The sequence below is a fragment of the Chlorocebus sabaeus genome, chromosome 8 (assembly GCF_047675955.1).
Source record: "Chlorocebus sabaeus isolate Y175 chromosome 8, mChlSab1.0.hap1, whole genome shotgun sequence".
NCBI classification, from domain to species: Eukaryota; Metazoa; Chordata; class Mammalia; order Primates; family Cercopithecidae; genus Chlorocebus; species Chlorocebus sabaeus.
Genome location: NC_132911.1, coordinates 11066792 through 11080275, shown reverse-complemented (window position 1 = coordinate 11080275; position 13484 = coordinate 11066792). Strand labels below are relative to the sequence as shown.

Genomic DNA, 13484 nt, shown 5'->3' with positions numbered 1-13484 from the left:
TTTTGGATGCATGCCTGTAGGCCCAGCTACTTGGGGAACTGAGATGGGATTATTTGAGGCCAGGAGTCAGGAGTTTGAGGCTGCAGTGAGCTATGATTGTGCCACTTCACTGCAGCCTGGTGACAGAGTGATACCCTGTCTCCAAAAATATTTATTAAAAAAACAAAAAATTAAAAATGTTTTTTGACCTCCTCCCATGACACACAAGACCACATAATGGCATCTTAAATGGCAAATCTTTTCCAGAAGCTTCTTGATTTACTTAGCCCAGCTCCATCACAGGAATCAGTATCTACGGCAGCTACAGCCTTACAAAATGTATCTCTTAAATAAGACTTGAAATCTGAAATTACTTCTTGATTCATGGGCTGCAGCATGGATACCGTGTTAGCAAGCATGAAACGGCGTTAATCTCCCGTGCATCTCCGTCACTGCTCCCAGGTCACTAGGTGCATTGTCAATGAGCAGTCCGATTCTGGAAGAAAACTTTTTTTCTGGAGCAATGGTTCTCAATAATGGGCTTGAAATATTCAGTAAACCATGCTGTAAACAGATGTGCTATCTTCTGGGTTTCTTTGTTCTCTTTATAGAGCACAGGCAGAGTAGGTTTAGCATAGTTCTTAAGGACCCTAGCATTTTAAGAATGGTCAATGAGCATTGGCTTCAACTAAAATTTACCAGCTGGATTAGCCCCTCATAAGAGAGTCAGCCCCTCCTATGAAGCCAGGCATTGATGTTTCCTCTCTAGCTATGGAAGTTGTAGATGGCATGCATCTTCTTCCAATGAAAAGCTATGTCTTCTACATCAAAAACCAGTTGTTGACTGTGGCAACCTTCATCAATTATGTTAGCTGGATCTTCTGGATAACTCTCTGTAACTTCTATATCGACACTTGCTGCTTCCTCTTACACTTCTGTGTTATGGAGATGGCTTATTGTCTTAAACCTCATGAACTACCCCTGGTAGCTTCCAACTTTTCTTCTGTAGCTCCCCCACCTTTCTCAGCCTTCACAGAATTGAGGAGAGTTAGGGCCTTGCTATGGGTTAGGTTTTGGCTTAAGAGAATGTTGTAGTTGGTTTCATCTTCTAACCAGACCACTAAAAATTTCTCCATATCAGCAATAAGGCTCTTTCACTTTCTTATCATTCATGTGTTCCCTGGAGTAGCACTTTCAATTTTCTTCAGGAAATTGAAATTTCCTTTGCTTTCACAACTTGGCTAACTGGAGCAAGAGGCCTAGCTTTAGGCCTACGTCAGCTTTCAACATGGCTTCCTCACTAAGCTTAATCATTCCTATCTTTTGATTTAAAGTGAGAGATGTGTGACTCTTCCTTTCACATGAACACTTAGAAACCATTGCAATATTATTAATTGGCCTAATTTCAATATCGTTATTGAAGTTGTTAACAATAACAATTTTGTTAATTGGCCTAATTTCAATATTGTTATGTCTCAGGGAATAGGGAGGACTGAGGAGAGGGAGGGAGACTGGGAGATGGCTGGTCAGTGGAACAATCAGAACATATACAACATTTATCAATTAAGTAACCATCAAATTACTAATAACCAAAGGCAAAAAGAAAGTCTTGAAAGTAGCTAAAGAAAACATAGTTTACAATGGAGAGCAACAATGTCAATTATCACTGATTTCTGTGCAGAAACAGACAGAAGACAACAGTGGAGTAACATCTTTAAAGTATAAAAGAAAAATACTCTCAACCTGGAATATCTATATCCAGTAAAAATATTCTTCAAGAATGAAAGTGAAATGAAGACATTTTTCAGATACACAGAATCTAAGATAATTAATTACTGGCAGAGCTAAACTCTGAGAAATACTACAATATAAGTTCTTTAGAATAATGGAAAAGTTATCACATAACATCTTAACCCATTAAGGCTGGTACAGCAAAATAACATAAACTGGGTAGCTTGTAAACAGAAATTTATTTCTTATAATTCTGGGGGCTGGGAAGCTAAAAGTGTCAGCAGATTTGGTGTCTGGCGAGGGCCCACTTTCTGCTTGACAGATGATGTCTTCTTGTTATATCTTCACATGGTGAAAGAGGCAACTGAGCTTCCTCAGGCCTCTTTTATAAAGGCACTAATCCTATTTATGAGGGTCCCATCCTCATGGCCTAATCACCTGCCAAAGGTCCCACTTCCTAATACCATCACCTTAGGGTTTTTTCAACATATGAATCTTAGGGAGACACAAACATTCAGACCACAGTACATAGCAACTTGGAATTTCAAGGCGGAATAAAGAGCATAAGAAATGTTAAGTATTTGGATGAACATGAAAGACTGTTCCCCTTTAATTTCTTTAAAATACACATAACTATTTAAAGCAAAAATTAAGACATTGTTTCTAATGTATATAGATGTAAATGGATATTGGTAAAATGTATTTAGATACATGAAAACTATATCAAAAAGAATAAAGGGACCTGTACAAGTGCAAGATTTATATATTTCATGTAAAGTGGTACAAAAGTAGCTCTAAGTAAATAAGAAAGTTAAGGGTGTGTATATTAATCCCTAGAATAATCACTAAAAACTAATGCAAATAGTCATAGGTAAGCCAATAGATACATTAAAATAAAATTCTAAAATGTACAGTTAACTCAAAAAAATGTAAGAAAGGAGGAACAGAGGAACAAAACACAGATAAGACCAACAGAAAACAAATAGAAAATAGTAGGTTTAAATCCAACCATAACAATAATTATGTTAAATATTAATAGACTATGCATTCCAATTAAAAGGCAGAGATGGTCTTAATGGATAAAAAAGGTAGACCTAAATGAACACTGCCTATAAGAGTTACACTGTAAATATAAAAACAGTAGATTGAAAGTAAAAGTAAAGTAAAAGGATAGAATAGAAAAAGAAAGATATACCATACAAACAATAAACATGAGAAGACTGGGTGGCAATAATATCAGATGCAGTTGACTTTGAAACTAAAATTATTACCAGAGATAAGGAGGGACATTTCATAATGATAAAAGTATCAACTTATCAGGAAGACATAACAGTTATGTATGTGTATGGACCAAATAACAGAGCTTCCCAATATAAGCGTACCTTGTTTTATTGCGCTTTGTGGATACTGAATTTTTTACAAAATGAAAGTTTGTGGCAACCCTGCATCAAACAAGACTATCATCACCATTTCTCCAAATGCACATGCTCACTTTGTGTCTCTGTGTCACATTTTGGTAATGCTTGCAATGTTTCAAACTTTCTCACTCTTTTTAGTGTAATACCATAAACCTTGAATAATATCATGAGATCCATATTGAGTGCCCCTAGTGACACTGGAAGTGCTCCCAAGAAACAGAGAAAAGTCACGACATGACAAGAAAAAGTTGACTTGCTTGATATGTACTATAGATTGAGCTCTGCAGCTGTGGTTGCCACCATTTCAGACAGATTATTCATCTTGTGAGCAGGCAATGGAAACTTATGGTATCGGTACATACAGTAGAGTGTCGTAAATGTATTTTCTTCTCCTGATGATTTTCTTATAACATTTTCTTTTCCCTAGCTTACTTTATTATAAGAATCTAGTATATAATACATATACAAATATATGCTAATTGACTGTTTATATTATTGGCAAGGTTTCCAGTCAAAAGTCAGCTATTAGTAGTTCAGTTTTTGAGAAGTCAAAAGTTATATGCAGATTTTTGACTGCCTGGCAGGGGTCAGCATCCCTAACTTTAACATTATTCAAGGGTCAACTGTAATAATAATTGCTTATATATTCTTTGCAAGGCCCAGTGCTAAATGTTCCATGTACATTATCTCATGTGGCCTTCCCCCAAACCTTTACATTAGGGGCAAGTATGGTTCTCATTTTGCAAATCAATGAGTGAGACCTAAAGGGATCGAGTGAGTTGTCTCTCAGTCACACAGCTGAGTTTGGAAGCAGGACTAAAATCTACTTCTGCCTGACTTGAAGGCCCCTTTTCTTATAAGAATGAGATAAATACAGGTTTTATTCCTTCTTCCCCATAGACAAAAAGTAGCATGGTTCATGGTCACGTAAATACACACCCTGAATATTTACCCTTCTGATTCCCTTGCGTAGGGGGAATATCCACATCCAAGGGACCCCTGCAGTCCAGGGGGCTCCAGAGGGAGGGAGTCCTGTGGATGTGGAAGATCTGCTTTTGTCTGAGAGTCATGAGATTGGACTGTGGGTCCCCGTTGTTGCTAACCCCCTGTGTGATCTTGGGCAATTCACTGTCCCTGTCTTTACCTCTACTTGCTCCTCAGTAAGTCAGAATGAACTGAGATCTCTTCCTGAAATTACTTAGCCTAATTCTATGGTTAGTTCCTGGTGGCCAGGAACCAGAAATAAATCTCTCAGCAAAATTTTGCTTGTGGACCATGAATCTTAGAGTATCAATGGTATCACTGATATCTTTAATTCCCAGATATTTTCCAATAATGAAACTCCAATAAAGCCAGGATCTCTGGTTCTTAATGTGGTGTTCTCCAGATCTCTGACTCCATCTAACCCCGCTTCCCCCAGATCTATCATGTTTCAGTCCGTGCTGCTGGCGTGCCATTCCTTAGGAGTGCCTTAATCCTGGCCGGGTCACTTTTTTTTTTTTTTTTCTTTTTCCAATCATAAGGGTTTCTTGATTCCTACAAAGGGAGAAAACTCAAGGGTATGATAGTCATCCATCTTGGGAGCCTGTGCTCTGGAGTTGGGCGGCTTATCTTTCCCACCTACCAAAATTATCTCCCTGCCTCATCTGTCCAAGGTGGGTGGAAAAGGTTGTTTCCATTTACGACTCCCTTGCAGAACTCAGTTTCCATGACGCCGCTTCCCTACCACGCCTAGCCCTATATTAACAGCACAGTGGATTGGACACAGGGCCTCTTCTCCCAAGAATTCATCAATCCGTAAGTTTTCATTAAGTAAATTAAACTAAGGCTCTTGCTAGTGCCTTCCTGGCACAAGAAACTTGTCAGTTTCTGGAATCTCTAAGGGTTCACACCTCCCCTCCCTCATCTCCACCTTGTCTTATTATTATTATTATTATTATTATTATTATTATTATTATTACTGAGACAGAGTCTCACTGTGTCACCCAGGCTAGAGTGCAGTGGCGCGATCTCGGCTCACTGCAACCTCTGCCTCCCGGGTTTGAGTGATTCTCCTGCCTCAGCCACCCGAGTAGCTGGGATTATAGGCACCCACCACTGTACCTGGCTAATTTTTGTATTTTTAGTAGAGACGGGGTTTCATCATCTTGGCCAGGCTGGTCTCGTACTCCTGACCTTAAGTGACCCACCCGCCTCGGCCTCCCAAAGTGCTGGGATTACAGGTGTGAGCCACCACACCTGGCCTGTATTATTTTTATTTAAATAATTGTGCTGGAAAAATCATCCTGCTTGGGAAAAAAAAAAGTAATGTAGGAAGAGGCATGAGGCAGACTCAGTGTGTTACAGCAGTCCTTTTGAGAATGACAGCTTGGGGCATAGCCAATGGAAGAATTCACCTTCCTCATCTCAGAAATGGCTTTAGGATGAGGTTATGGGCATAAAATATGCTTTCCTTTAGGCTCACTCTGTAACTTTGGGGAAGGAATTTAACCTTAGTGGTCCAAGTACAAATGTCCAAGGTGTTACTTCCCATAATTTTGTGACAATAAGAATTCTTGAAATACTAGGAGACCCTTGCAAAAATAAAGTGACCTTGCAAAAGTGACATTTCTGGCCACTGCTGAATCTATAACAGGACTTAAAATGGAGCTTTCTGGTTTGTCATAAATGTATGCCCTCAATTTACTCTGAAACCGACCTCTCCAGTTGGTTCTGGGGATGTCTCAATCACATGTCGGCATCTTACACACCGTGGGCCAGTGATGACGAGGGCTGGATTTTCACACATGGGAAGGCCAGGTGGCACCACTTTTGCTTATGACTTCCATTTGCCATCTCCCTCTTTCCACTTCTCCTGCTGCTTGTGAGAATAGATACACATTTGCTAACCTAGACCTCATGGGAGTTAGAGTCACCGAACAAAGAGAAGAAGGCCCTTAGCTTGGCAAAACTTCAAAAGTTTCCACTTTCTAATCTAAAGGGGCAAAACTACAGCCATACCTTGGGATGAAGACTGACATTTCCCCAGAACTTCTAAAGTCTCACCCATGGCTAATCAAATGTCAAATTCTCACAGCAAGAATTTTCCAGAAGGGGAACAGGTAACTGGATGTCATTTAACTTCCCTGGGCCTTAATTCTCTCATCCGTAAAATGAGGCAGTAGGAGTCACTGGTGCTCCACAGTTCTTTCCTGAGTCAACTAGGTAAGAGTCTATCTTTTTATTCTTTTTTGTTCTTTTTTATTTTTTAATTTTTGAGACAGGGTCTCACTCTGTTGCCCAGGCTGGAGTGCAGTGGCATGATCTCGGCTCACTGCAGCCTTGACCTCCCAGGCTCAAGTGATCCTCCCACCTCAGCCTCCCGAGTAGTTGGGAGGGACCACAGGCATGCACCAATATGCCCAGGTAATTTTTAAAATTTTTTTTGTAAAGACAGAGTTTCACCATGTTGCCCAGGCTGGTCTCAAACTCCTGGGCTCAAACAATCTGCCTGCCTTGGCCTTCTAAAGTGCTGAGATTACAGGCGTGAGCCACCGCACCCAGCTGTCTTTTTATTCTATTGCATTCAAGTATTATTGCCAAAGGCTGATGTTACCGAAAATTAGCCATTTTATTAGTCTTCTCTACCCCCTTCCCATGCTATAAAATACAATGATTAGTAAAAGCTCATGACTTCTATCTTGCTCTAGCTCAGCAAACAACAGGAGGCTTTCATCCTCCTGTGGATATATTTCAGGTCTTCACTGATTTTTCTTAGGTGTCTATAGTATCTTGGGAGGGTTTCTATTCCCAACTAACCCTATATCCTCTCTAAAGACCTACCCAAATATTCTAGCTTTAACTTCTCTGCAAAGTTCTATTCTTGTATTTCCGGTTACCCATAGAGAATTTTCACTTGGAAAGAACATCTCATCATAAGATAGTTAACAGATATTTTTGAGTGGCTATGATATATCCATTGTTATGAGTAATCTAGCAGAAACATTAGACACTGCCTCTGTTCTTTTTTTTTTTTTTCTTTTTTCTTTTATCTTTTTTTTTTTTTTTTTTTGAGACAGAGTTTCGGTCTTGCTGCCCAGGCTGGAGTGCAGTGGCGCAATCTCAGCTCACTGCAACCTCTGCTTCCCGGGTTCAAGCGATTCTCCTGCCTCAGCCTCCCGAGTAGCTGGGATTACAGGCGCCCACCACCACGCCCAGCTAATTTTTTGTATTTTTAGTAGAGAGGGGGTTTCACCGTGTTAGCCAGGATGGTCTCGATCTCCTGACCTCAGGTAATTGACCCGCCTCGGCCTCTCAAAGTGCTGGGATTACAGGCATGAGCCACCACACCCAGCCACCTCTGTTCTTCAGAAACTTAAATTACAGCAAGGGAGGAAAAAACAAATATATTCATCCAGCAAACACTTGTTGAGGATCTATTTATGTGAGATACTTTAAAGTCTGATAGGAAATGTCGCCATGTATCTCAATTTGCCAGGAACTGTCTTATTTATACCTGTCGCATTGGTATATTATAAATAGCAATCCTTCTGACCTTCAAAAGTGCCCTAGTTTGTATGGCAGATTAGAAGATTGCTTTGATGCTGGAAAGTGATAGGGCCTTGATAACCTCATCCGCTAGAGTCAGGTCAATGGAGAAGATTACCATAGCAACTAAGGACCATTATGTTAACAGAAACAGATATTGTCACACCCTGGATATTTTTGTAATTTGAATGAGGCAATCTTATTCATTATCTGAGATATTTCTAGAAGCTATATTCATGTTGTTGGTTAATCTAATGCAAATTGTTATTTTCTCCAGCTTACAATTCTGATCAGCATCTATGACTCTGGGATAGGCTTAGCCTATGCTGAGACAGGTCAGATCTCACGTCTATAGGAAATGGACCAAGGAGAAGCCTTAAAGAGTGGGCAGGCCTGGTGTGGTGGCTCACGCCTGTAATCCCAGCAGTTTGGGAGGCCAAGGCGGGCAGATCACTAGAGGTCAAGAGTTTGAGACCAGCCTGACCAACATGGTGAACTCCTTCTCTACAATACAATACAAAACAATACAAAAAAATTAGCTGGGTGTGGTGGCACATGCCGGTAGTCCCAGCTACTCGGGAGGCTGAGGCAGGAGAATTGCCTGAACTTGGGAGACAAGTGAGCCGAGATCACGCTACTGCACTCCAGCCTGGAAGACAGAGCGAGACTCCACATGAAGAGAAGGGACCTGAAGTCTCATCAGCTCAGTTCCATAATCATGCCTGGGTGGCTACTCCATGCTGGGCACTGCCTCTAGTCAACAGGGCAGAAGGAATTTTATGAGCAGAGCATGGAGGTGGGAAACAGCATGCAGTGTGTGGGGCCCGTGGAGTAACTTGGCACTGGTGGGCGTCTACAGTGTGTGGCAGTAGCCAGCAGGGGATGTGCTATGGGAATAGGCAGAAGCCACATGATGGAGAACCTACATCAAGAAACATCATGCTTTTTTAACGTTTGAAAATGAAAAAGGTACCTCCGATGTGGCTCTATCCCAAGGGCTCTGACTGCCTTGGCAGCTGCCACACCTGCAGCAAGACGATCCATTTTTCAGCGCTTCTGTGGAATCCCTGAAAACCTCTCTGCCCCTCCAGAGCTCTGTCCAGCTGTATGTTACTCCTATTTGCAGATTTAGTGCTGATGAGACAGTTTCTGGAGACCCAGGACAAACAATGCTGGCTGGAACAGCCGACCCCAGGCAGTCAGCCCCTTGTTTGGCAGCACTTCCAGGTGCTACAGAAGAACGGGTGCAGCAAGGACGATCGATTCGTGTGGGTCAAAGTAGGGGTGTTGATGTTCTTCCAGAATGTGCAGCAGTTGCTGATAATGTTGGCTGACACTGAAGATCCTGCCAATTTCTTTAATCTTCCTTCCTGCTGGTAGACTCGGATGGTCCCAAAGGCCATGTATACCAGCCTGGAGTGCTACCCCGAAGCCACTGGATCTTGAACTCCCTGCCACTCTGAACTGCAACGCACAGAGCAGGTGATCTTATTCACACTGGTGACATAAGTTCTTGGCAACAGGAGCAGAGCAGTATGGTTTGGTGCATAACACAGGAAGTTAAAAAAATAAAAATAAAAAAAGGAAAGGGGAAAAAATGCTCATGTCAGTGTGGAATGGGCAAATAGAACCCACCAGAAAGGTAAAATGTGAAACTAGCAGGAAGAAATGTCTCCAATTGCATGAGAAGAACATGCCAACAATGATTATTTTCAAAGATAATTGTTAAGAAACACATGGTCAAGAACTTTAAAAAAAATCAAGTACAAGCCAGGCATGGTGGCATGTGCCTGTGTTCCCAGCTACTTGGGAGACTGAGGCAGGAGGATGGCTTAAGCCCAGAGTTTAACACTGTAGTGTGTGATGATCATGCCTGTGAATAGTCACTACACTCCAGCCTGGGTGACATAGCGAGACCCCAGCTCTAAAAAAAAAAAAAAAAATTATGTGGTGATATTTGTTTTCCAGTTTGCTGGGCACCAGCACTTGAAGAAATATCTCTTTTAGGACAAAGAGATATTTTCCTGAAGTTGTGTGGAACAGCTTTTCCTCTGTACTAACTCATTTAAACATTAATAAGTCTTAATTACTTTTTCTTCTCTATTGCAAGAGTCTCACTGGTGTTCATTTGGTGAAGAATCAGCGATGAACTAAGGGAGTGTGGGAGGCATTCTCCTCCTCTGAGGACTGTAAAGATGCCGATAGATAGAAATAATCTTGAACAAAAAGGTCCACGAGGTTATTGGGCTGATTTGTGGTCCATTCTGGGTCATGTGCATGCCAAGTCCATCTTTTTCATCCAAAATGCTTTCATGAGTATGTTCTGAACTGGGATCCTGAGGGTCATACGATTAGGACTATTTTTTAACTGTGACTCTCACCGGAGAGAATGCTCCAATTTAACATGCCCCTTTATGAAGTTCAACTCATGATTAATTGTCGTTTACACCAGCGCTACTCAAAGTGTGGGTCTCTGATGCTTGAGGAGCTTGGTGCAAGCTGTAAATCAACATACTGCTTTCCTCATGGAGAAACTCAAGCACTAAACTCCTGTCCGCCAAACTACAGTGTGCTTGGTGAGGCGGCTGACACACATTATGGTGCAAACTTCTCCTCTTGATGTGGCAGGGTAGCCGTTTGCAGACCAACATCTGTCTACAGACTGCACTTTGAGGCACTCTGAAATATACTTGACATATACTTACATCATCTTTATAATCTGTAAGATGTAATTTATAATTATTAATCTGTCTCAATTTTAAAAAGATTATTTTGAAACAATTTCAAATTTATAGAGAAGTTGCAAGACTACTACAAAAAACTCCTGTATGCCTTTCTTTCTTTTCCTTTTTTTAATTTATAATTTTTTTTTTCTTTTGTAGAGATGGGGTCTTGCTATGTTGACCAGGCTGGTCTCGAACTCCTGGCCTCAAGTGATCCTCCCATCTCAGCCTCCCAAAGTGCTGGGATTACAGGCAGGAGCCACCACACCCAGCCCCCGTATGCCTTTCATTCAGACACCTTTCAAGTTTTACCCAGGATGTGCTTGCTACCAGTGGGTCCAATTCATGATCCCATGATCTGGCCTCTTTCTATCTGGATGTTTCTTGGAGTTCCATGCCCTTGACCTTTATGAAGGTTACATTTTATAGAATGATCCTTAAGTTGGATTGTTCTGTGTTTCTTCCTGATTAGACCAGGTCATACATTTTGGACAAGAATGTCACAGAAGTGACGCAGTGGTCTCACTGCCCACTATCAAATAGCCCCTGATGTCATTTTGCCCCATTGGTGATGGTAACTTTGATTGCTTGATTAAGATGGTGTCTGCCCCATTTCTCCACTGTAAAGTTACTTTTTCTTTTGTAGTTAATATTATATAAATATTCCATTACTCATTCCATTTTTACTTCCTTGTTTTAGAACTCATTGATGTTTCTTGCTGGAATTAGTTATTACTGTGATGTTTGCCAGATGATAATTTTCTAATTGTATTATTCCCCTTACATTAATAAATTGGCATTCTATTGTAAGGAAGAACTTTTGCATCTCCCATTTTTATAAACGAATGTGTTATCATCCATTCTATTCTTCTATTATTCAATGGGTTACAAACCTCACTCATTAGTTACTTTGATGTTCGTGTAGACCCAGATTTTGACAGTTGGTTTCCTGTAAAGCTGGATTCTGCATCCTTTTGCCATGTGCCTCTCCTTCTTTGAGAACTTCTTCACAAAAAGCCCTTCCAGGATATCTGGTACTTTTTCTGTTCCAGGTCTGCATCAGCCAGTTCTTTGAGGAGCCTTAGTTCCTTTTCATGGGTATTTAGAAGCCAAGATCTAGGTGCAAAGTAGGCCCTTTGCTACTGGAGTGTTGCTTCTCCAGGCCCTCTCAGTGGACAGAATTAGGAAATAGATGTATTTGTATCCATCCATATATGCAAACACACAAAGGTGTGTATACACACACATACACCTTTACATCTATAATTCTATCTTGACATCTTAGGGTTGCATCATCCTTAGTGTAGTTATTTGCTGGCCCCTGTAGGTAGCCATCCTCTCGACTACATGAGGGGCCTCTCACCCTGCTCTGACTCTGTCCTCATAATTGTTACCATTGTCAGGTGCCACCAGCTGCTTCTGCCACCTTGCTCCAATACCACTCTTGCCCAGGCCACCGTCACCTGCCTTTGTGTCTGCTCAGTGACTCTTGGGCTGACTTAGGAAAGAGAGGAAGGAAGCCAAATTTTTGTTTCTTCATTAGCAAAAGAAGTAAGCAAAGGCTAAATGGAGATTACCTGCCAAGGTTACTCCTTTGTTTCCACTTAGGAGACAGATAAGACAGCCTGTCAGGATGACATCAACATTGAAATGAAAGGGTCTTCAGTATCTCTAAGTCTGCTTCAGGATCGTAATCATGGCCAGAAGGGTGGGAGGGGTGGTGCTTGTGCATCCTGCAGTGCACGTCAGCCTTGGTTTTTGCAGCGGGAATAAGGCTATCAGTGCTGGCTTTAATGTCACTAAATCAGCAGAATGCTTGTCGACTGGTCTAGACATGCATCATGCCTGATGAAAGAAGATGAGAAAATGGAACGTTGGTTTTTCTGACAAGGGGCATTTGGAAACGTGGGGGTGTTATACGTTGTCACAGTGCCTGGGGCCCACTGACATTTGGTGAGCAAGAGCCAGGGATATAAATGTTCTGTAGTGCACAAGGCAGTCCTGCATGACAATGTCTTGTCCCATTCAAATGCCAGTGGAGCCCCCTCTAAGAGATACAAACAGGTGCTCACCCACAGGAGTACAGTTTGTAATGCTTTAATGCCATTACTGCTATCCTGTTGATGAGGGGACAGGGTCTCCAGGCTCCACCAGATGGGAGCAAAATAACCATAACTGCCAGAAATAGGAGTGTTTGTAGTAACTGCTTCCACATATTCTAGATACCCACCGACTGTGTGCAGTTATGAGTGAAATTGTGGCACCTTTGTGAAACCCACAGCCCTGATCTTGGTCCTAGTGGGCAGCATGACATTGGAATAAAATTCAAGACATCACGTGATCCTGTGTTGTGCCCTCTGTTGAAATTAGCAAGTGGAAAATAAATGTGTTTCTACGGTCAAGGAGAACTGGTTACCTATTATGTGCTCACACATCCCGTCACTTGGTCAAGGAGTACTTGCTTGCACTTCCAAATTGATTGTAAGCTCCTCGAGAGCAAGAGGCAGTATGGCAGGCTTGTGTAATCACCCATAGTGTCTTGCAATTAGTAGGTGATTACAAGCTCGTGACTCAAGGTTTGATTTTTCCCAGCTGGACCATTCACCATAACACTGGGTAAGGGCTCACATCTATTTTCTACAGTGTTCCATCACCTCACTAATTCGTATTTTAGAGAGGGCCGAAATCTGTAAATTTCTGAACTGGTTAAGCAAGGGAGAGGAAGCAAAACCCTTTTCTCTTTCACCTACTTTCTCTCCCTCCCTGTCTGATTTATAGGCTGTCAGAAGTGGATGCAGGAATGACTTCCGGAGAGGTGGGCAAATGACCCTACTGCTGAAGTGTGCTACTTTAAGCTCAGAGCTGAAGAGCAGGACATCCAGGCTTGGGAGGACAGCTAGGGTCATAGGTGTAGGTTGGCTTCTGCCATGAACTCTCTGTTCAACGTTCAGCAAGTCTTCTAACCTCTCTGGGCCTCATTGTCTGCATCTGTAAAATCGGGAGATTGGACCTCACGATCTCTTCACATCTGTGATTCTACAGTTTTCTGTCTTGGACCTCATGAAATGCTATGAATCACGGCCACATCCTGAACAATAGGCAAAGT

The 13484-nt window shown here is 41.7% G+C and overlaps 1 protein-coding gene across 3 annotated transcripts in view; it reads left to right on the top strand.

The window, feature by feature from the left end:
• ERI1 (exoribonuclease 1) overlaps positions 1-13484 on the top strand; it is a 137012-nt gene that overhangs the window by 104640 nt on the left and 18888 nt on the right. Inside the window, exon 7 of one of the 3 annotated variants that reach the window (XM_073017936.1) lies at positions 13157-13324. The exons of the other annotated variants lie outside the window; for them this stretch is intronic. Within the exon in view, the coding sequence (XP_072874037.1) occupies positions 13157-13309 (153 nt within the window). The 3' untranslated portion in view covers positions 13310-13324. Of the gene's footprint in view, positions 1-13156; positions 13325-13484 lie in introns of those variants that run through there. 3 annotated transcript variants of the gene reach the window in all.